Raw genomic sequence first — 24940 nt, 5'->3', positions numbered from 1 at the left:
ACCAACTAGACTTGATTCTGTGACCCTCCCCCCTGACCTGACCAGCCCTGGCACCATTATGCCATGCCACATGTCTGTGTCTTGTCTCCTGTGTACTGAAAGGTTTCTTGTTGTTGGCAAAGTTTTGTGTTTTAAATTGACCATGTGGTTCCATGATAATTAAGCAAAGTAATACTGCTAGAATTCCAAAAACTTTAAACGGCCGATTTTAAAATCTAAGCATGCTCCATCATGTGTGTACCAACATGTCTGTCGATTTGTCTATCTGTAAAATATGAATAAACGGTTATAGTTCCAAAGTTTAAAAAAAAAAAAAAGAGTCTCATGGACTTTCCTGCCCGGGCTGGCTTTGAACCGTGATCCTGAGATCTCAGCCTCCTGAGTAGCTAGGATTACAGGCGGAGTGAGCTACTGGCACCCGGCTAATCTTTTTTGTTTCACGTCTCCACCTGTCCCAGTTCCATTTCCCACAGGATGTACACCAATAGTCTGGCTCAATTCCTATTGGCTCCCTGACGCCTGCCTCAACTGTCCAGCCGGTGCTGGATAGCAGTGTGGCCAGCACACGGCCTCCATGGCCCTGGATCATGCCTCAAATCCTCCCTCCCAGTCCCTGCTGCCCAGGGTCTGGCTGACATGGCCTCAATAGAAGTCTAGTCCTTTACCTGCTGGGGCATCTGAAAGGGGAGAAAGCTGGGCTGAGCTGGGCAGGGAGAGGGGAGGAGGGGAGCTTGGCCTCAGTGCTGGCACACAAAGGGCGTGTGTTCTCAGCTAGCACACTTCCTGGGTTTCCATTGCAGGAAGTTTGGCACCTGCCTATCAGTGACACTGACACCCAGGCGCTGCCGGAGCCTTGGCCAGGACAGTCCTTTCCATTTGGAGCAGCAGCTGAGGTAGGACGGAGGCCAGGGGTGCTGCAGAGCCGGTGAGTGGTCTCAGGGGGACCCCAACACTCCCCTCTGCAGTTCCCAGTTGGACTCAGCCCAGGCCAGAAGCAGGAGGCCTGGGTCTTAGCCTGAGTAGCTTTGACCTTGGGTGAAGCCCCAAGTCAACTTTTCTGTGGTGAGGTATAGCTTGGGGTATGGAGATCTGGGGAGTGGGGGGTGGCTCCATTTCAGTCTGACAAACCTCTGGCGTTCTGAAAACCCACTGTGACTGTGACTCCAGGCAGTGCCTCAGAGGCTCCTTCCTCCTCCTTCGGAGGCAGTGTGTCTCTTCTATATCGTGGCAGAGCCAGAGGCCGCCTTCCCAGGCTGAGATGCGCAGCGCAGTGGGCACAGGCTGTGTGGACAACTCAGCACTAGACTCTGAGTCATGGAGGGGGGCAGAGCAATATGCCCAATGGCAGGCTTGAATTCAGCTCAACCTCTGACCCCCAGCCGGGCCTGAGCCTCTCCAGTGGCAAGGTCCACTTGCCTGAGAAGCAGGAGCAATCAACCCTGGTGTGAGGAGTCTGGGGGGTTGAATGAGAGGTCTGCACCAGGCACACAAGCTCCTAGAAACCCAGCCACTGCAGCTACTGCCTTTGTCACTGCAGAGGCCAAGGGTCATATACAAAAAGCTATGACAAGGTGCTCCAGGGAGGGGCTGGCAGGTAAGAGGTGAGGGACCTAGAGAGGAGGGAGGAGGGGGCGGGCGCCCAGGCACCCCTCCATTGACACATGGACACCACGGAGCCCCTCACCAGAACCCCAGAGCCTCGCTGGGGGTGGGGGGTGTTGACTGTTGACTGGCTGCAATGGCGCTGGGCCCTGGGCTCCCCTGGCCTCCTCCGATGTGCTTTAATCAAAAGAACGATCTGTTTGCCTCTGAATCAGACCCAGATCCCTTTTCCCAGCAATGTTCTCTGGCCTCCAGGGATCCGGGCGGCCCATCCCGCTTCCCCCTCCCCTCTTCCCCAGCAGTTCCAGGACGCAGAGGAGAGGTGGTGAGGGGGGCCAGTAAGCTCCCCCTACCCGAGTCCTCCTGAACGCCGGAGCAAGGCGGAGAAGGGGTCAGTGGCTGGCCTAGGGGCAAATCCAACGACCTGAGCGGCCGCCGGCCCGGCCCACCTGCGGAGGGACGAAGGGGGTCCAGACCCAGGGGCAGCCCAGGACAGCAAGTCAAGGAGATCCGCTCCCCGGGGCGGACGCCCCTGCGGAAGGCCCTAGCCCATCATGTAGTCACCGATTGCGTCCTCCGGGGCCAGGCTGGCGAGGTGGGCAGTGTCCCCCGGATTACCAGCGCAGACATCGAGGCTGGTGGGGGGGAGTGACCACCTGGTCCCAGGGTCTGGGCCGCGGTCGCCCACCCAGGGGCCGGGGGGGCGGGGCCACTCGGGGGCACCGAGTGGGGGGGAGGGGGCCGGGGAACAAAGGGAGGGGGCGGGGAGGCGCGGCCGGGCAGGTGGGGGCGGCCCCTCCCCCGAGCCTCACCTTTTATGGTCAGGCGCGCGGGCGCCGGGCCGGGGGCGGGCGCGGGGAGCGGGGGGCGGGCGCGGGGAGGCCCGAGGCCGCTCCGTCCCGCCCCGCCCCGGCGTCCGGCCGCGGCCGCGGGAGCTCGGGCGCAGGTAAGGGGTGCTGCGGGCCCGGGCGCGGGGGGGGGTCCCGTCCTTGCGCCCCCGGCGGGCGGCACCCCGGTGGCGGATCTGGACGAACGCCCCGTATCCCCGGCCGGACCCCAACCTCGGGGGACCCCAGAGTGGCCGCTGTATGTCCGTCCGTCCGTCCGTCTGTCTCAGCCCTCGGGTCCCGGTCCCGGGGTGGAGGTCGGAGGCTCGGTGCGGGCACCAGCCGGGTCCCGCACAAAGGCGCCGTTCCCCGCCAGGCCAGGGAGGGCGGGAGGGTCCGGCCCCAGGTGCGCACCGGGCCGGGGCGAGCGCGGTCCGGGCTCCGCGCCCTCGGCGCCTGCCACGGGCGGGGACGGCGGCGCTGCCCGCTGCCCTGGGCGCAGCGAGGCCGGGGCCGGCTCGGTGCCCCGCGCGCAGCCTCTCCCCGCGGGGACCGGAGCGCTGCCCGCCGCAGGACCCCGAGCGGGCGCGCCGGGGGCGGACCCCGCCGGCGAAGTTTATTCCGGACCCGAACTTAGGCTCCGGAGCGGAGCCCGAGGGGTGAGGGGGAGCGGGAGGCGGGAGGGGCCGGGGTCCCCCGCAGCCCCGTCCCACGCCCCGGCGCCCCCGCCAGCCGGCCCGGGCGCGCTGGAGCTCTGCCTCCTTCCTTCCTCTTGACAGGAAATGACTTTCCTTCCCTTTGTTCCCACTTTCTCCGCTCACCGACGCTCTCGCTGCTCGCGTCCGGGGGAGGGGGTGGGGTCCCCGGCAGGCGGGGGGAGGGGGGAGGCCGCCCCACGTGGACCCTCCCCACGGAGCTCCTCGCCCGGGTGCTAGGGGGGACGGGGACAGAGGAAGGCGCAAGGCCGCCTTTCCCGGATGGGCTTGACAGGGCTTTGAACCGCCCCCCCCCCCAGCCGCTTCCCCTGGGGCCCGGGGTCCCCTCAGTGACCCTGGGGAGGGAGGGAGGGAGAAGGAGGGACGTGCCAGCTGCAGACATCTGGCCCGGCCTCTGGATGTTTCTGGGAAAGCAGGCAGATGTAACTCCCGGAAGAGTGGGGTAGGGGTCAGGGTGGGGAGGGGCGCCCCTGGAATATGCCCATCACCAGGAAAGGGCCTGGGTTGCACCATGCTGGGATGAGAACAGACCTTGGAGTTGGGGAAGCCTGTGGTGGCCTTGGGACCCAAAGCAAGCCAACTTAGGCTTGCCACCATGATGCTCTGGTAGAATGCCAAGCCATGCATGGCCTTGGAAATACACTTGAGGCATAAAAGACCTCATCTCAGATGATTAGAGGATCATGGGAATTGTGAGGCATGGGGTGTGTGTGTGTGTGTGTGTGTGTGTGTGTGTGTGTGTGTGTGTGTGTGTGTGTGTGTACACACCCAGGGCTGGTGTTCTATTTGAGCCACACTTCCAGTCCAACATGGTAAGCTTTTTGTTGTTGTTGTTTTGGGTCATGGGACTTGAACTCTGGCCTTGGACCCTTTCCCTATGCTCTTCAGCTCAAGGCCAGCACTCTACTGCTTGAGCCACAGCTAGGATTACAGGTGTGAGCCACCAGTGCCCAGCTCCATTTAGTTTTTTGAGGAACCTCCTTACGTTTTCCGTAGTGACTGCACTAGTTTACACCCCCACCCACAGAATGGAGGCCTTTTGCACTCCCACTCCACCCCCAGCCCTTGTCTAGCATTTGTTTTCTTCGCCTTTTTATTTGTGCCAGTCCTGGAGCTTGAACTTAGCATCACATTGAAGTGGCCCAGATAGGAAGAAGTGCCCTAGGCCCCATTGTTGGGTGCCTAGTAAAGTTACTTGGTAGGGTGTGGCCAGTTTACCCCAACCTGCTCCCCTCAGCCTCAGGTGCCCTGTGGCTGCTGTCTGCGAAAGCACTTTAAGGTGCTGCCTGTGCTTTGATGTGGCTTGCTGTGAGCCACCTTTGGGCACCCAGAATGCAGACACCAAAAGCAGACCAGGTTATGGGATGGGGGGAACACACAGCACCCTGTGGTGGCAGACAGCTCTCTGGGGTGAGACCCTGAAGTGGGAGGCTCCCTGGAGTTGAGGATTGAGCTGGACTTAGAGGCCTAGCTGAAGTTAATTCTGCCTGTGCAGGCCAGAAAGGAAGAGCAGATGGGGGGACTACTGAAAGGGGGGTGACATGGCAGGGGGATGTTGCTCAGGGGAGAACAATTGCCCAGCTTCCCCAGAACCCAAAAGAAGTTGAAGCTGCAGGATCTGCGATTTTCATCCTGAGACTAGGAATCTTGGAGCGCGCGCGCGCGCTCGCGCGTGCGTGCGTGCGTGCGTGTGTGTGTGTGTGTGTTTGCATGTGTGCTAGTACTGGTACTTGAACTCAGGGCCAGGATGGTGTCCCTTAGCTTTTTTGCTTAAGACTAGTTCTTCCACTTGAGCCACAGCTCCACTTCAGACTTCTTTTCTTTTATTTATTTATTTTTTTTTTACCAGTCATGAAGCGCACCTTGAACTCAGGGCCTGGGCACTGTCCCTGAGCCTTTATTGTTGGCTTTGAACTTCAGTCCTCAGATTCCATCCTCCTAAGTAGCTAGGGTTACAAGAGTGAGTCACTGGCACCTGGCTGTTGGAAGACTTTTTTTTTTTTTTTTTTGTCGGTCGTGGGGCTTTAACTCTGGGCCTGGGCGCTGTCCCTCAGCTCTTCAGCTCAAGGCAAGCGCTCTACCACTTGAGCTACAGCGCCACTTCCGGTTTTCTGGTGGTTTATTGGAGATAGGAGTCTCACGGTCTCTCCTGCCCGGGCTGGCTTTGAACCGCGATCCTCAGATCTCAGCCTCCTGTGTAGCTAGGATTACAGGCGTGAGCCACCAGCGCCCGGCTGTTGGAAGACTTTTGAGTAGAGGAGAAAATCAGATTCTGCTCTAGAAAGATGAGGGGTTGGAGGCAGGATTAGAAATGATCTAGCTACCTTCTGCCTACAAGGCCTAGGCCCTGAACCAGGGCCATGGTGGGTTTGGAGATGGGGCAAAGAGAGATTCTGACATAGAAGGCAGACAAAAGGAATGTTGGCTTGTAAGTTGGGTAGAGAGAAGACTAAGCAGAATCAAGTGGCCACAAGATCACAAGCTCTGGGTTCACATGTCAGCTTTTGCTGTGTGACCCTGGACAAATGATTTGACCACTCTTGAGTCTCAGAGATAGTCCCTAGGCAGATTTCCAAGTTAAGCATCAGGGACACAGAGTGGTGCAGATTCAGAGCAGGTTTTCCTATTTGTTTTTACCTGCCCTGCTTCCTGGATGGAGCTTAGGCCCTCTGATCTGAAATTGCTGCTCTTGTTCTCTTTCCTTCTACAGCTGAGCTTCTAGTCACAGGTGTGGAAGGGGACTGGTGCAGGGACAAGTGTCAGCTGTGCTGTAGCTGGGTGCCAGAGCACCGTCCTTTGGAGGGAGGGTCTGTCCTTTGCTCCCTAAGTGTGCAGGCTTTGGGGAAGGAGAGTCAGGGAAGATTTTGTGCACCTGCCTGTCTCCTTCCCAACCTTTTTTCTTGGTTTTCTTCTTTTCTTCTCCTCTTTTCTTTTTCTTTCTCTTTTTTTTTTTTTTTTTTTTTTGCCGGTCGTGGTGCCTGAACTCAAGGTCTGGGTGCTGTCCTTCAGCTCTTCAGCTCAAGGCAAGCACTCTACCATTTGAGCCACAGCACCACTTCTGGCTTTTTTCTGCTTATGTGGTGCTAAGGAATTGAACCCAGGGTCTCATGCATGCCAGGCAGGCGCTCTACCACTGATCCACCTTCCCAGCCCTTCTTTTTCTTTTTCTAGTCAGTTGTGGGGCTTGAACTCCGGGCCTGGGCACTCCCCCAGGCCTCTTTGGCTCAAGGCTAGCATTCTACCACTTTGAGCAACAGCTCCACTTCCATTTTTTTGGTGGCTAATTGGAGATAAGAATCTCTTTCAGGAGCCAGCTGCCGGTGGCTCACTCCTGTATTCCTAGCTACTCAGAAGGCTGACATCTGAGGATCAAGGTTCAAAGCCAGCCCAAGCAGGAAAGTCCAAGATACTCTTATCTCCAATTAACCACCAGAAAACCGGAAGTGATGCTGTAGTTCAAGTATAGAGCGCTTGCCTTGAGCTGAAGAGCTGAGGGACAGGGCCCAGGCCCAGAGTTTGAGCACCATGACTGACAAAAAAAAGTTATGGGAAGAGGGAGGCTCTGAGCCCTTCTGGAGTCTGAATCCTTTTCTGCCCCTAGCAGGAGCCACGGCCATGGCCTCCAAATCTGAGAAGAGGGTCGCCTCCTCTGTTTTCATCACCCTGGCACCCCCACGCCGGGACACGACTGTGACAGGGGAAGTGAGGCAGGTGGCTCGGGAGACCCGAGGCCGGCCCTGGGAGGCCCCTGCTCCTGGGAAGGCTCCTGGGGGTGGCCTGGCCGGGAGGCCCAGCCCCTGGGCTCCCACCAGCAAGGCTGCAGCCTGTGACCCAACTGGGCCTTCTCAACTCTCCAATGGAGGTAAGAGGGTGACTGCAAGGGAGGCAGCCAGAAGGTGGGGAGGGAAGGCAGGCTTGGTCTTTTCTTTTTTTCCTCTCTGCTTCCCTCCCTTCCTTTCCTCACTCATCAGTTCATTCATTCATTCATTCACTGATTTACTCATTGACTTACTTGATTGTTCATTCATCTATCCAGTCATTTATTCATCAGGTTCCTACTATGTGCTAAGCAGAGCATGGGTGATGAGCTTCCTGAGTAGTTGGTATTACCCGTGTGAGCCACCAGTGCCCAGCTGATAGTCATGGGGCTTGAACTCTAGGCCTGGGCACTGTCTCTGAGCTCTTCAGCTCAAGTCGAACACTTTACCACTTGAGCCGCAGCACTACTTCTAGTTTTCTGGTAGTTAATTGGAGATGAGTCTCTTGGACTTTCCTGCCTGAGTTGGCTTTGAACCTTGATCCTCAGCTCTCAGCCTCCTGAGTAGCTAGGATTACAGGAGTAAGTCCACGTAAATTTTATTTTTTCATTTATTATCTTACTATTTTATTGATTGAGTGATTGCCAGTCCTGGGCTTGAACTTAGGGCCTGGGCACTGTCCCTGAGCTTCTTTTGCTCAAAGCTAGCACTCTACCACTTGAGCCACAACGCCACTTCTGGCTTCTGTCTGTGTGGTGCTAAGGAATCAAACCCCGGGCTTCATGCATGCTAGGCAAGCACTCTACACTAAGTCACAATCCCAGCCCTATTATTATTATTTTGTATATGTATATGCTAGTCCTAGAGCTTAGATTCAGGGCCTGGGTGCTGTCCCTGAGCTCTTTTCTTTTCTTTTCTTTTCTTTTCTTTTTCAGTTGTGGGGCTTGAGCTCAGGACCCTAGGTAGCTTTGTGCTCAACGCTGGCACTCTACCACTTGAGCCACAGCTCCACTTCCAATTTTTGAGTGGCTAATTGGAGATAAGAGTCTCACAGGAACTTTCCTGCTTGGGCTTCAAGCCTCTATTCTCAGATCTTAGCCTCTTAAGTAGGTAGGATTATAGGCTTGAGCCATTGGTACCTGGATTTTTTTTTTTTAATCAGTACTAGAGCTCTACCAGTTGAGTCACAACTCCACTTTTGGCTTTTTGTTATAGTTGTTGTTGTTTAATTGGAGATAAGATTCTCACAAATTCTGGTCACCGGTGGCTCACACCTGTAATCCTAGCTACTCAGGAGGCTGAGACTGTTTATCTCCAAAAAACCACTCAGAAAGCCGGAAGTGTTGCTGTGGCTCAAGTGGTAGAGCGCTAGCCTTGAGCTGAAGAGCTGAGGGATAGCACCCAGGCCCAGAGTTCAAGCCCCACGACCGACCCCCCAAAAAAATCTTGGGCTGGGAAGGTGGCTCAGTGGTAGAGCGCTTGCCTTGTATGCATGAGGCCCTGGGTTCGATTCCTCAGCACCACATAAGCAAAAAGAAAAAAGCCGGAAGTGGCGCTGTGGCTCAAGTGGTAGAGCGCTAGCCTTGAGCTGAAGAGCTGAGGGACAGTGCCCAGACCCAGAGTTCAGGCCCTACCACTGGACCCAAAAAAGAAAACTCCTGCAGAACTTTCCTGCTGGGCTGGATTCAGATCTCAACCTCTCGAGTAGCTAGGATTACAGGTATGAGTCATTGGCACTCAGCTATTTAGTTGGTTGTGGGGCTTGAACTCAGGGCCTGAGTGCTGTCTCTGAGCTACTTTGCTCAAGGCTAATGCTCTACCACTTTGAGCCTCAGCGCACTTCTAGTTCTAGTTTTCTAGTGGTTAATAGGAGATGAGTTTCATGGACTTTCTTGCCTGGACTGGCTTTGAACTGCAATTCTCAGATCTCAGCCTCCTGAGTAGCTAGAGTTACAGGTGTGAGCCATCAGCACCAGCCCAGCTATTTGTTTTAGAGATAGAGTCTCGCTGTGTTTTGCAGTCCCCTCAAGCTCCTGGCTCAAGCAGGCTCCTCCTGCTTCAGCCTCTTGAGTAGCTGAAAACTACTGTCATGGACCAAGCTTTTGCTTTTTTTTCTCCTAGTGCTAGGATAGAACCTGGGGCCTTACTGTGTTCCTGATCTCCATGCACCCTACCTAGTACACCCTTGGATGGTGATGGCTAGGGATGTGGTTCACTGGTTATGTTCTGACTTAGTTTGCACAAGGCTCTGGGTTTGATCCCCCAGCACCACACACACAAAAATTGACCCATAATAATTGTACACATTTCTGGGTACAATGTGTGCTGCGTGTAATTAGCAGGTTGGGGCAAATGGCACACCTGTGCCTCAAAACCTGGTCATATTTCTGTGTTAGGGACATTCAGAGTCCTCTAGGTGAGCTATTTTGAAATATGTGACTAATTATTGTCAACTGTTACTACCCTCTTGTGCCATAAAAGCATGTATGTGTGGAGAACACATACAACCCCAGCATCCAGGGGCTGGTGCAGGAGAATGGGAAGTTGGAGGCCAAGCCATTCACCTGTGGCTCACACCTTAATCCTAGCCACTTGGGAGGTCCACAGTTTGAGGCTAGTGTAGATAGAAAAGCCCTTGAGACTCCATCTCCAAAGTAATCAGCAAAAATCTGGACTGGAGGTACGATTCAAGTGGCAAAGAACAATTCCAAGCAAATATGAGACCCTGAGTTCAAACCCGGTACCAGCAAGAAGGAAGGAAAGTTGGTTCAAGACCAGCCTGTGTTACTTAATGAGGCTTTGTCTTTAAAAGAAAAAAAAAAAAAAGCTTTCTGTGGCCAGGCACCAGTAGCTCATGCTTATAATCCTAGCTACTCAGGAGGCTGAGATCTGAGGATTGCAGTTAGAAGACAGCCCAGGCAAGAAAGTCCATGGGACTCTAATCTCCACTTTAACCACCAGAAAACCAGAAGTAGTAGCCTTGAGTAAAAAAGCTTGGGAACAGGGCCCAGGCCTTGAGTTCAAGCCCCAGGAACGGACAAAAACAACAACAACAATAAAAAAAAACTTCCTGTGTCCAGCTCTGCCCCATTTTGTTGACACTGGATATTTATTGAGGTAGAGAGTTACTGTTTCCAGTCCAGAGATCTCAGGTGAGACTTTAGGCTAGAACTGTGGCCCTCAGCCAGCATTGCAAATTACCTGAAATCCAGCTTCTCAGGGCTGGCCCCAGGCCTGGTAAATCAGAAACTGGGTGGAGCTGAGCTCTGGGGGTTGGAACAAGGGCCCCTGCTGATTTTTTGTTGTTGTAGCTCATGGGGCCTGAACTCTGGGCCTGGGCGCTGTCCCTCAGCTCTTCAGCTCAAGGCTAGTGCTCTACCTCTTGAGTCACAGCACCACTTCCGGTTTTCAGGTGGTTAATCGGAGATAAGAGTCTCAGGACAGGGGCTGGGAAGGTGGCTCAGTGGTAGAGCGCTTGCCTTGCATGCCTGAGGCCCTGGGTTTGATTCTTCAGCACAACATAAGCAAAAAGAAAAAAAGCCAGAAGTGGCACTGTGGCTCAAGTGGTAGAGCACTAGCCTTGAGCTGAAGAGCTGAGGTACAGCGCCTAGGCCCAGAGTTCAGGCCCCACGACCAGACCCCCACCCCCAAAAAAAAAAAAGAGTCTCAGGACATTCCTGCCTAGGCTGGGTTTGAACCTCAATCCTCAGCTCTCAGCCTCCTGAGTAGCTAGGATTACAGTAGCGTGAGCCACTGGAGCCAGGCTCCTTTGTTTTTTGTTTTTTGTTTTTGTTTTTGCCTGGCGTGTCCCTGAGCTACTTTTTGCTCTAGGCTAGCACTCTACCACTTGAGCCACAGCGCCACTTCCAGCTTTTTTTTCTGCTTATGTGGTGCTGAGGAATCAAACCCAGGGCCTCATGCATGCAAGGCAAGCGCTCTACCACTGAGCCACCTTCCCAGACCTAGTCAGCCTTCTTAGTGGCTAGGATTACAGGTGTGAGAGCCACTGGTGGTGTCTGGCTTTAGTGCTTTTCTTTCTTTCTTTGTCACTGAACTGTAGTCTAGAATACCTTCCTAGCCTGTGCAGTCCTTTCAGCCCTTGGGTGAGGCCAGAGACATTGCCTTGCAGTTGAGAAGTGGAAACCCAGAAAGGTGCCCCAGGAACTTAGCTGGGAATGGGGTTACCACCCAGTCTTTGGGCTTTTTTTTTCCATGGATGTGTTGGGCAGGCTTTCACTGGGGCCTGATTTCCCTTGTACCCCTATGACAGTAGGTAGAGTCCCTGTGTCCCTTTCTGTCTGGGCCACGGTGCTCACCCTGTACCACAGTGGACACAAGAGGTTTCAGGCTGTCCAGCTCATGTCCATCTTCCTCCTGTGCATGGAAGGGGAGGGGGGATCCCAGGAGAGGAAGTTGCATGGGAGCCCAGAAGTCTGTGGTGACAGACCAGCACTGGGGATCCAGGGCCCTGCCCTGCCTTGCTCACTCAGCCTCAGCTCCTGGGAGTGGTTGTGGAGCTGAGCTGATAATGCAGTCATTTTGTGCATGTGCGTGTATGTGTGGGCATGCATGCATGCATGCGTGTGTGCATTTAGGAAACCTTCACGTGCACACAGGCGTGGAGAGTAGAGCCAGAACCCCCGAGTGGGGACATTAGGTCCACCGCTTGTCAGTGTTCAGCCACACTTGCTTTGTCTGTGCCTTGTCTCCTTTGATTTTTAGACAGGGTTCTCACTTTCTCAGGCTGGCCTGGAAGTCACTAAATGGCCCTGGCTGGCCTCAAACTCATGGTTCTCCTGCCTCAGTCTCCCTTCAGGCATGTGCTACCATGCTTCTCCCCATCTCCTCCCTCCCCTCCTGGTCCTGGATGGGCATTGTCCTTGAGCTTTTCACTCAAGGCTGGCACTCTACCACTGGAGTAAACATTTAGCTCCATTTCCAGCTTCTTGCTGATTAACTGGAGGTTAAGAGTTTTGTGGACTTCCCTGCCTAGGCTGGTTTCACACTTTGATCCTCAGATCTCAGCCTCCTGAGTAGCTAGGTTACAGGTGTGTGCCATCTTGTCCAGCCCAGAGGACATCTGGTGATATCCATGCAGCCAGCCAGAAAATGCAGCTTTAATCCACTGCCTTAGGGGCTAGCCGTGCCTGTGTCCCCCTCTCTACACACAGGTTCTCCAGCAGGTGGGCCTGGCTCCCAGCGGGGGCCGGCTGATGTGGAGGCTGACCAGGAGGCAACAACTGCCGGCTGAGTCACTCACTTCAGACACCTCATCTCCTGCCATTCTCCCTACAGCCACTAGGGGGAAGTAGTACTTTCCAACTGAGAGATGCTGGCTCTGTGTGGGGGACCCTCAGGAGTTCATATCAGAGCCAGATAAGACCAGAGGTGTGGGGCCCTCAAACCTGAGCTCTAACCACTGCTTATGAGCCTTCTGTGTAGTGAGATTCCTCTCTGCCTCTGCAGAGACTCTGCAACACTCTCTTTCCGTTACAGGGTGCTCACTGCCCCCTCCCACCCTGGATGGTGAGGAGTCACTGGCAGACCTCGACCTCCTCCCTCCTCCGCCTCCACCCCCTCCAGCGTTCCTGCCCCCTGACGACGAGCCCCCTGCCCCAGCGGGGGCCTCACTCATTTCAGACTTGGAGCAGCTGCACCTGCCCCCACCCCCGCCTCCGCCACAGGTACTGCCAGCCTCCCCAACTCCTGGACCCTGTGTCAGGGGTCAATTCTTGAAGACAGTCCCTCCTCAGAGCTCTGCCAGGCTGGGCTTAGTGGTAAAAGCCTGTAATCACAGCTGTTCTGGAGAGGTGGAGGTACGAGGAATCTTGATCCTAGATTAGATCCTAGGGGAGAAAAGTGAAGGCCCTCTCTGAAAAATAACTAAAGCAAAAAGGGTCGGGCATGGCTCAGGGGCAAGAGTTCCTGACTAGAGCACCAAGTCTTGAGTCCCAACTCCCAGTACTGGAAAAAAAACAAAAAACCTCTTCGGTGTCGCTAGGCACACTGGTAAAAATTGTTTGAGTTCCTCAAGGTCCCTGGAAAGGGCTGGTCCCCTTTTGTCCCTCAGGCACTCTCCTCACCCCAAGGAAGACCTGGTCCAGTGTGCCGCTAGAACCAGGTCTTAATCCTCTGCCCCAGGCCAAGGGCTGCATTGTCTACCTCAGCCCCAGGAGCTAAACTGCCAATCCAGGAGGCAGAGCTTTGGCTGATAGGGCAGGGCAAAGGGGGAGGGTGGGCTCTGCTGCCATGGTAACCACCCAGCTGAGTGCTCACTGGGCATCTACCTCCTGTCTGTAGGGTGGGTTCCCCACAAGCAGGGAGGTCCTCACAGGGTCCCATCTGTGTGACTCCTCCATGTCCCCACAGGCTCCGTCAAAGGGTCCATCGGTCCAGCCTCAGCCTAGCCACCTCAAGCCCTCGGAGGAGGAGCTGCCACCACCCCCAGAAGACCCCGTCAGCCCTCCAGAGAGAGAGGCATCGACAGGTAAGGGTGCAGGACTAGCCTGGGCCCCAGGGGCTGGCCTGGGCTTCCCGTGGGAGCCGACCCCTGTGCCTTCCCCAGCTTACCTCGTGGGTGATCTGTAAAACTGTACGTCAGTTTATTGCCTTGACCTGCTTTTCTTTTTTCTTTTTTCTTTTTTTAATGATAGTCGATTTAAACAACCATATAGTTGCTATAGAAGCAAAATGAATTTGTGTATGCCAGTACTGGGGTTTGAACCCACTGCCTCAAGCTCTTACTTCTCATTTTTGCTCAAGGCTGGCATGCTACCATTTGAACCACAGCTCTGCTTCCAGCTTTTTGGTGGTAAATTGGAGATTAGAGTCTCATGGACTTTCTTGCCTGGACTGGTTTCAAACCACAGTTCTCAGATATTAGCTTCCTGGGATTACAGGCCTGAGCCACCAGTGTCTGGCTGAGAATCTGATCTTTATGTGGTCAAATATTTCAGTCTTTTTCAGGCTACTGGATTTTGCGACATAGGCCTCCTCCAAAATTGTCAATAATTTCCTAGTTTTTTCCAATATTTTTTTTGTTTTTTGTTGTTGTTGTTTTTGGAAACAGTTTAGTTATGTAGCCCGGGCTGACCTTGAAGTCAAAATCCTCCTGCCTCGGGCTGGGAAGGTAGCTCAGTGGTAGAGTGCTTGCCTTGTAATGCATGAGGCCCTGGGTTCGATTCCTCAGCACCACATAGGAAAAAAGCCAGAAGTGGCGCTGTGGCTCAAGTGGTAGAGTGCTAGCCTTGAGCTGAAGAGCTGAGGGACAGTGCCCAGGCCCAGAGTTCAGGCCCCACAACCGGACCCAAAAAAAAAAAAATCCTCCTGCCTCAGTCTCCCTAGCACTGGTATTACAGGTGTGCCCTACTGCATCTGGTATATTCCTCTATGCTCGTAGTATTATGTCTTGATCAATTCTTACAGTTTTATGTCCCATTTAGATCTTGAGGAATTGAAAATGCTACCTTTTGAAATTGACAAATCATCCCAAGACTGCATCTTCTTTTTTTTTTTCTTTTTTTGGGGGGGTCCAGTTGTGGGGCCTGAACTCTGGGCCTGGGCGCTGTCCCTCAGCATTTCAGCTCAAGGCTAGCGCTCTACCACTTGAGCCACAGCGCCACTTCTGGCTTTTTTTCTTTTTGCTTATGTGGTGCTGAGGAATCGGACCCAGGGCCTCAAGCATACAAGGCAAGCACTCTACCACTGAGCCACATTCCCAGCCTGCATCTTCTTCTTTTGATCTGACTTTTTGCTGGGTTTGCTCTGGACTAGCTGGGATTACAGGTTTGAGTCACCGTATCTGGCCTAATTTAGTCACATTCCTTCCCAGTGCCCATCATGACCCCTTGTTTGTGAGGTTAGGAAACTCCTGGAATTGGAGGCTGAGCTCTAAATATATTCTGGGTGGTGATGGTGTACAGTCCTCTTGGGCTGAGCTGCTGATGTCTGTGTCTCCTCTACCCTAGATGTCTGCGGCTTCTGCCACAAGCCTGTGTCCCCTCGAGAGCTGGCCGTGGAGGCCATGAAGAGGCAGTACCACGCCCAGTGCTTCACCTGCCGCACCTGCCGCTGCCAGCTGGCCGGACAGAGCTTCTACCAGAAGGAGGGGCGGCCTCTCTGCGAAGCCTGCCACCAGGTACTCCCCCATGGCCAGGTCCCGGGTGCCAGGCATTTGAGACGGGCGCGTGGGAGATGGTACGTTATTTCCTTCCTCACAGGGCTCCCCCACGGTTGACCCAGAATGCCGCAGATGGGGAAGTGCAGGTTAGCCGGGGATTCACTTCCTGTGGCTGCCGTAAGGTGGTCAGCCTTCCAGCACTAACAGGAAGAAAAGAAGGGTTGTTTAAGCTCACTGTTCCAGGGGTGGGAGCCATTGGCACAGTTCTCGGCTCTCTGCCTCTACGGAGGGAGGATTTCAGGTATGAGCCACCTCACCTGGATTTAGCTCTGAGATAATTTTTTTTTTTTTTGCCAGTCCTGGGTCTTGAACTCAGGGCCTGGGCACTGTCCCTGAGTTTCTTTTGCTCAAGGCTGGCACTCTACCACTTGAGCCACAGCGCCGCTTCTGGCTTTTTTCTGTGTATATGGTACTGAGGAATCAAACCCAGGGCTTCATGCATGCTAGGCAAGCGCTCTACCACAGAGCCACCTTCCAGCCCTCTTGGCTTGGAGATTTAAAGGAAGTTTCTGCGGAGCCCTAACCTCCAACAGATGGCAGTAAGAATCCAGTAGCTGCCTCAAGGTTCCTGCTCTGGGCCAAGACAGGGCCCGTCATGGCTGGGGTGTGCTTGGCTGTGTGTCAGCTCTGAGGCAAGGGCCCTCTGTCCCAGGACACTCTGGAGAAGTGCGGCAAGTGTGGCGAGGTGGTCCGTGACCACGTCATCAGGGCCCTGAGCCAGGTCTTCCACCCCCGCTGCTTCATCTGCGTTACCTGCGCCCGGTGCATCGGGGACGAGAGCTTCGCCCTGGACAGCCAGAACCAGGTGTACTGCCTGGACGACTTCTACAGGTAGAAGGGGCACGGACAGGGGAGGGGAGGGGGTGACAGGGCAGAAACCAGGGCCAAGCTCCAAAAACCCAGAGTGCCCTGCAACCTGTGGACTCTAGAAGCATTTCCTGCTCTGCTCACCTGCTGGTAGTGAATGACTGAGCTCCTGCGCCATGTCAGATGCTCAGAATTCTGCAGTCAGATGGATGTGCTGAAAAGACTACTGCTGGACACAGGTGCTCATGCCTGTAATGCAAGCTACTCAGGAGACTGGGTCAAAGCCAGCCTATGCAGGAAAGTCCATGAGATTCAATAGCTCCAGTTAACCAGCCAAAAGCCAGAAATGGAAGTATGGCTCAAGGGGTAAAGCACTAATCTTGAACACAAAAGCTCAGAGACAATGCCCAGGCCAAGTTTAAGACCAGTACTGACACAAACATACACACACACAACACACAACACAACACACACACAGACAGCTGTAATCCTAGGTCCTCAGTAGGCTGAGATCTGAGGATGCAGGTTTGAAGCCAGCCTATGCAGAAAAGTCTGTGAGATTCTCATCTTCAGTTAACCAGCAAAAAGCCAGAAATGGAGTTATGGCTCAAGTGGTAAAGCAATGGCCTTGAGCAAAAAAAAAAAAAAAAAAAAAAAAGCTAAGGGACAGTACCCAGGCCCTGAGTTCAAGTCCCAGTACTGGTACCAAAAGAAAAAAGTGAGAGTCCCAGCCTAGCAGCCCTTCAGTTCCAGCCCTCCCCCTCCCCCTCCCCCCACGTCACTTCTGCCTCCAGCACCCTGCAGCAGGGCTGCTCACTCAGGTCCCCCCTCTGTCCTACCAGGGAGTCAGATGTGCGGCACAGGGGCAGGCAGGTCACACAGTGGCCCAGAATAGCGCTGGGAGGTGACTCCAGCCACCTCAGTCCTGCCAGCTTGTTTCTGCACTCGTCATTGTGAATGCCTCCCAAGCGAGTGTGGGTTTTGTTTTTCTCTCTAGGAAATTCGCCCCCATGTGCAGCATCTGTGAAAATCCCATCATCCCTCGGGACGGGAAGGACTCCTTCAAAATTGAGTGCATGGGAAAAAATTTCCACGAGAACTGCTACAGGTGTGAGGTGAGTAGCATCGGGGACATCCCGCAGTGGCTGCCCGGTCTGCCAGGCTGGCACCGCAGTCCCGGCTAGGACAAAAAGGGTGAAAGCAAGGCTGGTGCTGCTGGTGCTCACACCTACAATCCTTGCTGCTCGGGAGACCGAGATCTGAGGACCACAGTTCGAAAACAAGCCAGGATAAGAAAGTTCATGACACTTTGTAGTAAATAAGCAAAAAGCTGGAAGTAGAGCTGTGGCTCAAATGATAGAGTGCCAGCCTTAAATGAAAAAGCTCAAGGATGGTGCCCAGGTCCTGAGTTCAAGCCCCAGAACTGGTGTGTACACACACACACACACACACACACACACACACACACACACACACACACACACACACACACACACACACACACACACACACACACACACACACACACACACACACACACACACACACACACACACACACACACACACACACACACACACACACTCTCTCTCTCTCTGAAAGTAGTTACAAACTGGGCGCCAGTGGCTCACGCCTGTAATCCTAGCTACTCAAGAGGCTGAGATCTGAGGATCACAGTTCAAAGCAGCCCAGGCATGAAAGGCCGTGAGACTCTTATCTCCAATAAACCACTAGAAAACCAGAAGTGGCGCTGTGGCTTAGGCAATAGAGTGCTCGCCTTGAGCTGAAGAGCACAAGGACAGCACCCAGGTCCAGAGTTCAAGCCTTGAGACAGACAAAACAAAAACAAAAACAAAAGTAGTTACAGAGCTAGCCCATCAGTCAGAATTTTGTGTTCATATGAAAACCAAATGCATTCCTGCATGAAGGGAATGTATTGGTTCTTGGTGACAGTGTTCAGGATAGTAAATAGTATCAAGGCTGTCTTTCCATCTTCTGGTCCTGCCTTTTTCCTCCCTTTTTGCTAGTACCTGGTTTGAACTCAGGGCCTCATGCTTGCTCAGCTGGTATTCAGCCACTTGCGCCAGGCCTCCAACTGGGTGTCTTGCTAGTTAGACGTTTACTTTCTTGGAGTTTCTGGGCAGGCTGACTTCAAAACTTGAACATCCTCAAATCTCGGCCTCCTGAGTAGGATTACGGGAGTGAGCCACTGGCACGCAACTACCTGTCTGGCTTTGCCTTTTCTGTTTCTTGCTTCATTTTCTCTGCCTATGGGCTAGCATTCTCTGGGCAAGGGCTTGGGTTTAAACACCCCTGAAGACAGCCAGGCTCCCCTAGCTATTCAGGAGGCTGAAACCTGAGCATCAAAGTTTAAAATAAGCCCATAAAGACAAATCTACAAAACGCATATCTCCAATTAGCCAGCAAAAAACTAGGAGCTCAGTTACTACAGTATCAATTGAGCAAGCATAAAGTCCCAAGTTAAAAAAAAAAAAAAAAGAAAAGAAAGGTTTAAAAAAAAAAAAGCTTTAGGGGCTGGGAAGGTGGCTCAGTGGTAGAGCGCTTTGCCTTGCATGCATGAGGCCCTGGGTTCGATTCCTCAGCACCACATAAGCAAAAAGAAAAAAGCCGGAAGTGGCGCTGTGGCTCAAGTGGTAGAGTGCTAGCCTTGAGCTGAAGAGCTGAGGGACAGCACCCAGGCCCAGAGTTCAGGCCCCACTACCGGACCCAAAAAAAAAAAAGCTTTAAAAAAAAAACTGCTCTGAGCTGGGTGCCAGTAGCTCACACATATCCTAGCTACTCAGGAGGCTGAGATCTGAGGATCAAGGGTCAAAGCCAACCTGGGCAGGAAAGTCCATGAGATTCTGATCTCCAGTTAACCACCAGAAAACCGGAAGTGGTGCTGTGGTTCAAATGGTAGAGCACTAGCCTTGAGCTGAAGAGCTGAGGGACAGTGCCCAGGCTCAGAGTTCAAGCCCCATGACCGATCACAAAAAGAAAATAAAAGCCAGTCTGTGGATACCTGGACACTCCAAATCTGAGCACAGAGCCTTGATTTCCCCATGGCCTGCACCCCAAAAGCAGTGTAGCAAGCCCTGCCTGGGAGTGCCAAGAATCCCTCCTCCCCTTCTTCCCCTGCCAGCCCCTTAGCACTGAGGCTTCTCTGGTGCCTGGAGAAAGGGGAGGTTTTCATGGGTGTCCCTAACTGAGGAGTCTCAGGGCAGGTCTCACAGCTTACCAAGGAATAATTCTGAGTATGTGTTTGCTCATCTTGAAACAGGTGTATGGGACCAGAAGGGAGTTTCTGGGGCATGGGGGGTGGGAGCAGGCTGGGAGAAGAGATAGGCAGCTGCCCACCTGGCTGTTTGAGATCAAAGTCCAGCTGCTGCTGCTTCTTGGAAGACCAGTGACCAAAGTTACTGCCAGTATCCCTGCTGTTGCCCTACGAAGTCCAGTGTGATTAGCAATCTTGTGAGCCTAGCTGGGGAAGCAAATACCCAACACCCCTCATCCCCCACTCCTGCTTGTCCTGTGTGACCTTGACCAGCAGAGGCTGCAGGGCAAGGCAGGACTTGCACTCTGGTGCTTACACTTCAGAAGGTGGGGCTTGCAACCTGGTTCAGGAAATACTGCTGCTGCCGCCACCTCCTCCTCCTCCTTCTCCCCCTCCCCCTCCTCCTCCCCCCCCTCCTCCTCCTTTCCCTCTTCCTCCCCTCCTCCTCCTCTTCTTCCTCTTCTTCTTCCTTTTTTTCCTGTCAGTTGTGGGCCTTGAACTCTGGGCCTGAGTGGCTGTCCCTCAGCTCCTCAGCTCAAGGCTAAAGCTGTACCAATTGAGTTACAGCATCACTTCCAGTTTTCTGGTGGTTTATTGGAGATGAGTCTCACAGTCTTTCCTGCCCTGGCTGGCTTTGAGCCGTGAACCTCAGAGCTCAGCCTCCTGAGTAGCTAGGATTACAGGCGTGAGCCACCAATGTCCAGCTTTTTTTTTTTTTTTTTTAGGTGGTACTAGAGCTTGACCTTGGGGCCTGGGCACTGGCCTTTAGTTTTTTTTGTTGTTGTTTTTGGGGGTATTTTTGCTTGTCTGTTTTTTGGGGGCTTTTTTTTTATTTTTTGGCTGGTCCTGGGGCTTGAACTCTGGCTTGGGCGCTGTCCTTAGGTGCTTCTTTGTGCTCAAGGCTAGCACTCTACCATTTGAGCCACAGCACCACTTCTGGATTTTTCTGAGTAGTTTATAGGAAATGAGAGTCTCATGAACTTTCCTGCCCAGGCTTTCTTCAGACCACAATACTCAGATCTTAGCCTCCTAAGTAGCTAGAATTACAAGCCCAGCCAATTTTTCTTCTTCTTCTTCTTTGACTATACCTGAGTACAGTTTGAACTGCAGGCCTTTAACTTGTTGAGCTGGCATTCTACCACTTGAGTCATACCTCCAGCCTGGCTTTTTGCTGTTTATTTTGGAGATGGACTCTTTTAGACTTTTTTTGCTCAGGTTGGCTTTGAACTTTGATCCTCCAGATATCAGACTCCTGAATAACTACCATTACAGGTGTGAGCAGTGTCCAGTGTGGGGAGCTCTTTAGGGAGGGAAGTGATTTCCAGGCACTGCCCATGGACGGGCCTTGGCTCTCATTTTTGTTGACTTTGTGGCTCATAATATCTAATACTGAAAGAGTAGCATTTATTACATGGGTGGTACTTTTTTATTTATATAACATTCTTGCATCTATGTCATTTTGGTGTTTTTTTGTTTTCTGCTGGTGGTAGGGCTTGAACTCAGGGCTTGGGCAGTGTCCCTTAGCTTTTTCACTTAAGGCTGGTACTGTACCACTTGAGCCACACCTCCACTTCCAGATTTTTTTTTTTTTTTTTTTTTTTTTTTTTTGTCAGTCGTGGGCTTGAACTCTGGGCCTGGGCGCTGTCCCTCAGCTCTTCAGCTCAAGGCGAGCGCTCTACCACTTGAGCTACAGCGCCACTTCCGGTTTTCTGGTGATTTATTAGAGATAGGAGTCTCACGGTCTCTCCTGCCCGGGCTAGCTTTGAACCGTGATCCTCAGATCTCAGCCTCCTGAGTAGCTAGGATTACAGGCGTGAGCCACCAGCGCCCGGCCCAGATTTTTTTTGGTCATGGGGCTTGAGCTCTGGGCCTGGGCACTGTCCCTCAGCTCTTCAGCTCAAGGTGAGCACTCTACCACTTGAGCCACAGTGCCACTTCTGGTTTTCTGGTGGTTAATTGGAGATAAAGAGTCTTATGGACTTTCTTGCTCAGGCTGTCTTCGAACCGTGATCCTCAGCCTCCTGAGTAGCAAGGATTACAGGCGTGAGTTACTGATGCCTAGCTAGGTTTTTTTTTTTTTTTTTTTTTTGTCGGTCATGGGGCTTGAACTCTGGGCTTGGGCGCTATCCCTCAGCTCTTCAGCTGAGTGCTTTGAGCCACAGCGCCACTTCTGGTTTTCTGGTAGTTTATTGGAGATAAGAGTCTCACAGGCTTTCCTGCCAGGGCTGGCTTTGAACCATGATCCTCAGATCTCAGCCTCCTGAGTAGCTAGGATTACAGGTGTGAGCCACCGGCGCCCGGCTCTGAAGGTATTCATTATTCCCATTTATGTTGGGGAAACCAAGGATCGTTTTTGCCAGGCCTGTCCAGTGGCTGTCTGCCACTCCACAGCTCTTCTCAGACCTCGATGATTTAGCAGGCACTTTGTTTCTCCCTCTCTGTTCTAATTTAGAAAAAAGGTCACATGCGCCTCTTTGGAACTTCAGGTTTGTCACTTGATCCTCTCTGAATGACAAACAAGTGACCCATTGTGAATGACCCAGATACAGGACTTAGTTTCCCCCAGGGGCTAGGGTGGAGTTGCAGAGAGGAGCCACATGAGGGCGCCCTCTCCAAGTGGCCACTGAGAAACCAGGCTATGGCCCCTGGCTCCTGCTGGTTCATGACCAACACCTGTGACCTCAAAGTCATCTCTGTGGAGACAAGACTCTGATGTCACTGCAGCTCCCAAGGGTGCCAGCTGAGCCCAGAATACGGTCTCTGCGCATGAATCTTTCATTCCTACCTGAAGCATGAAGGATGAGGCATGATGGGTGAGGCTCAGATGAGATGTGCGCCAGGGGTAAATGGTGAAGTTGTGTTGGCAGTCTAGGCCCGAACCCCTCTCCTCCTCCTCCTGAAGTCCGTGCTTCATGGTTTTGCTGGTCTTACGGATATGTGACCTGGGAAATAACAAAAAATCCCCCTCCAGGGCTGGGAATGTGGCTTCGTGGTAGAGTGCTTGCCTAGCATGGATGAAGCCCTGGGTTCGATTCCTCAGTACCACATACACAGAAAAAGGCAGAAGTGGCCCTGTGGCTCAAGTGGTAGAGGGCTAGCCTTGAGCAAAAGAAGCTCAAGGAACAGTGCCCAGGCCCTGAGTTCAAGCCCCAGGACAGTGCCCAGGCCCTGAGTTCAAGCCCCAGGACTGACAGAGAGAGAGAGAGAGAGAGACCCTTCAACTCAGCCTGGCCACCAGCCTGCTGTAGAACTTGCTGTGAGGCCTGAGGAAAACCCCACCCTTCTCAGGCCTCAGTTTCCCCACCTGCCAAGTGAGGAACAGGGCTAACCAGGAGATACGTTCCACAGACATTGGTTGGGAGCCTGTGCAGTGCCACGCTGGAGTCCCAGGAGGACCTGCCTCACACCGCACATCCTAAAAAGGCTGTTGGTTACACCCTGGGACCTCAGCCTCCTGGGACCTTCACATTGCCTTTTTGAGGATCCTCGGCCTCCCCACAGCCAGGCTACCACGTCAGCCACTCACCCCTCCTATGAAGTAAAATCCTATGTTTCTGGTCTTCTCCAGGCAGACCTGGCCCAGGAGGTCCAGAATGAGAAGCTGAACTGCTGCCCTGCAGGGAAGGCTTAATGAAGTCTCTCCCCTGGGTAGGCTGTGTGCTGGCAGTGCCTAGACCCCAGGACATTTGCATGTGACATGTGCCTTTATTTCCCCAGGACTGCAGTGTTCTCCTGTCCGTAGAGCCCACTGACCAAGGCTGCTACCCGCTGAATGACCATCTCTTCTGCAAGCCGTGCCACGTGAAGCGGAGTGCGGCCAGCTGCTGCTGAGACGCCCAGCCCTGCCCTGACTTTGTTTCTCTTCCTCATCTATTCTTGCACACTTTCTTCCTGAGCCTTCCTGTGGACAGTGGGCAGTTCAGCCCAGTGTGTCTATTATGCAGGGGGACTGAGCCCCTCCCACCCTGGGGTGCTAATACCAGTCCCCCACACTTTCAGTTCCTCCTCCTTGCTTGCTAGAAGCATCGTTCATTCCTGGAGGCCTTTCAGGCCTTCTAGTAGATGGCTTTAACCCATGAGGGGAGGGGGATAGCGGAGGGGGAGGACCTTCCCCCCCCCCAAGTCTCAAGATTAGCACCTAGTATCCCTAGCACTGACATCATCCAGTACAGTGTGCTGAGATGCCTGTGGTCAGCAGGTCTGAGCAACTTGAGGGGAAACACCACCATCTTGTAAAAAGGCCAGGGGCTACCAGTGACTCACACCTGGAATCCTAGCTACTCAAGCAGCTAAGATCTGGAGGATCACAGTTTGAAGCCAGCCAAGGCAGAAAAGTCCTTGAAACAGCATCTCCAAATTAGCCAGCAAAATGTCAGACTAGAGGTATGATTCAAGTGGTAGAGCATCTGCCACAAAAGCACAAAGCACTTGAGTTCACATCCTAATATGGACCAAAAGTGAAGGAGGAAAGGCGTTTTTGTTTTGAAAATTGAAGTTTTTTTGTTTTGTTTTGTTTGGGTCTGGTTGTGGGACCTGAACTTGGCCTGGGCGCTGTCCCTCAGCTCTTCAGCTCAAGGCTAGCGCTCTACCACTTGAGCCACAGCGCCACTTCCGGCTTTTTTCTTTTTGCTTATGTGGTGCTGAGGAATCGAACCCAGGGCCTCAGGCATGCAAGGCAAAGCGCTCTACCACTGAGCCACCTTCCCAGCCCTGAAAATTGAAGATTTTAATAAGGAATATAGTCTTTGGATTTGGGAGAGACCTTTTTTCTTTTAATTTTCCTTTTCTTGGAAACATCTCCCTTTGATTATCAATGTATAAGAATGGGACCTCGTGGTGACGTGGCCACAGGCTTTGCACCCCTCCAGGGTGTGTCCTGAACACCTTGCAGATGAGGATGGGCCTGGGGGTGGGGGCAGTCCACAGATACCCACTCAGGTATCAGCTTTCCCCCCTCCCCACTCTCCCTGCCGGTGGCTGCATGGAGTGTCTGTAGACACAGACACCCTAGGTGACTCTCGACAGCTGTGACCCCAAATACCCCCTGTAACCATAGCTCCACAAGGCCATGTCTAGAAGGTTCTCCTTTCAAGGCAAACCACTTTTGCTTTGTAGTTTCTGACATCTCATAGAATAAGCACCCTGTGCATTCCTCTGTGAGCTGCCCCATCTGTGTTCCTGTGGAAGCCCAGGATTTCTGCAGCGCCCCTTCAATCCCAGACAGCCCCACTTCCTGCCCTGAGCTCGGAGTCGCTGGCTTCTGCCCTTACCGCCGCCATCCACAGCTCTGCCTGCCTGCACGCGCTTCCTGGATATCTGCCTGCCACTTTCTTTGCTCACTTTCAGTTTGGCTTCGTGCTAAACAATAGATCCAGACATGTGCTGCGTATGAGTTAGGATTTTCTTTCTTACACATAAAAATAAAGATGTCACTAAGACGTATCTGTTGTCTTGGTTTTAACCAGATGAATGCTGGCTTTTATAGGGCTTAAGTTCAAGGCCTGACCACTGACTGTGAGCTCTTCACTCAAGGCTGACACTCTACCATTTGAGCCACAGTTCCACTTCCAGCTTATTGGTGGTTAATTGGAGATAAGAGTCTCATGGAGGCTGAAAACCAATGTCCTCAGACCTCAGCCTCCTAAGTAGCTAGGATTGTGGGCATGAGCCCCAGCACCCATCTGAATGCTGGGCTTTGATTGTAGCCCTGGAAAATTGTTATCTGCTGGCTGTGACTCAAGTGTCGGAAGTACCCACCCCCTTTTCTTCCTTCATAG

The 24940-nt window shown here is 53.1% G+C and overlaps 1 protein-coding gene across 2 annotated transcripts; it reads left to right on the top strand.

Moving 5' to 3' along the window:
- Positions 1–852: 852 nt before the first annotated feature.
- On the top strand, positions 853–24605 carry LOC138814815 (filamin-binding LIM protein 1-like). 2 transcript variants are annotated; one of them, XM_070003893.1, is made up of 8 exons: positions 853–925; positions 6747–7007; positions 12400–12587; positions 13273–13390; positions 14871–15040; positions 15735–15913; positions 16887–17004; positions 22881–24605. In XM_070003893.1, exons 2-8 carry the CDS (start codon positions 6761–6763, stop codon positions 22992–22994), a joined length of 1134 nt encoding a protein of 377 aa, XP_069859994.1. In that variant the 5' UTR covers positions 853–925; positions 6747–6760; the 3' UTR covers positions 22995–24605. The 2 variants fall into 2 exon arrangements, with proteins under 2 accessions (XP_069859994.1, XP_069859995.1); XM_070003894.1 differs by lacking the exon at positions 853–925 and adding an exon at positions 2038–2197 and having other exon boundaries at positions 6750–7007.
- Positions 24606–24940: the final 335 nt, after the last annotated feature.

The sequence above is a fragment of the Dipodomys merriami genome, unplaced genomic scaffold (assembly GCF_024711535.1).
Source record: "Dipodomys merriami isolate MVZ:Mamm:240054 unplaced genomic scaffold, mDipMer1.0.p SCAF_613, whole genome shotgun sequence".
Classification (NCBI taxonomy): Eukaryota; Metazoa; Chordata; class Mammalia; order Rodentia; family Heteromyidae; genus Dipodomys; species Dipodomys merriami.
This window is presented reverse-complemented; position numbering and strand designations above follow the sequence as displayed.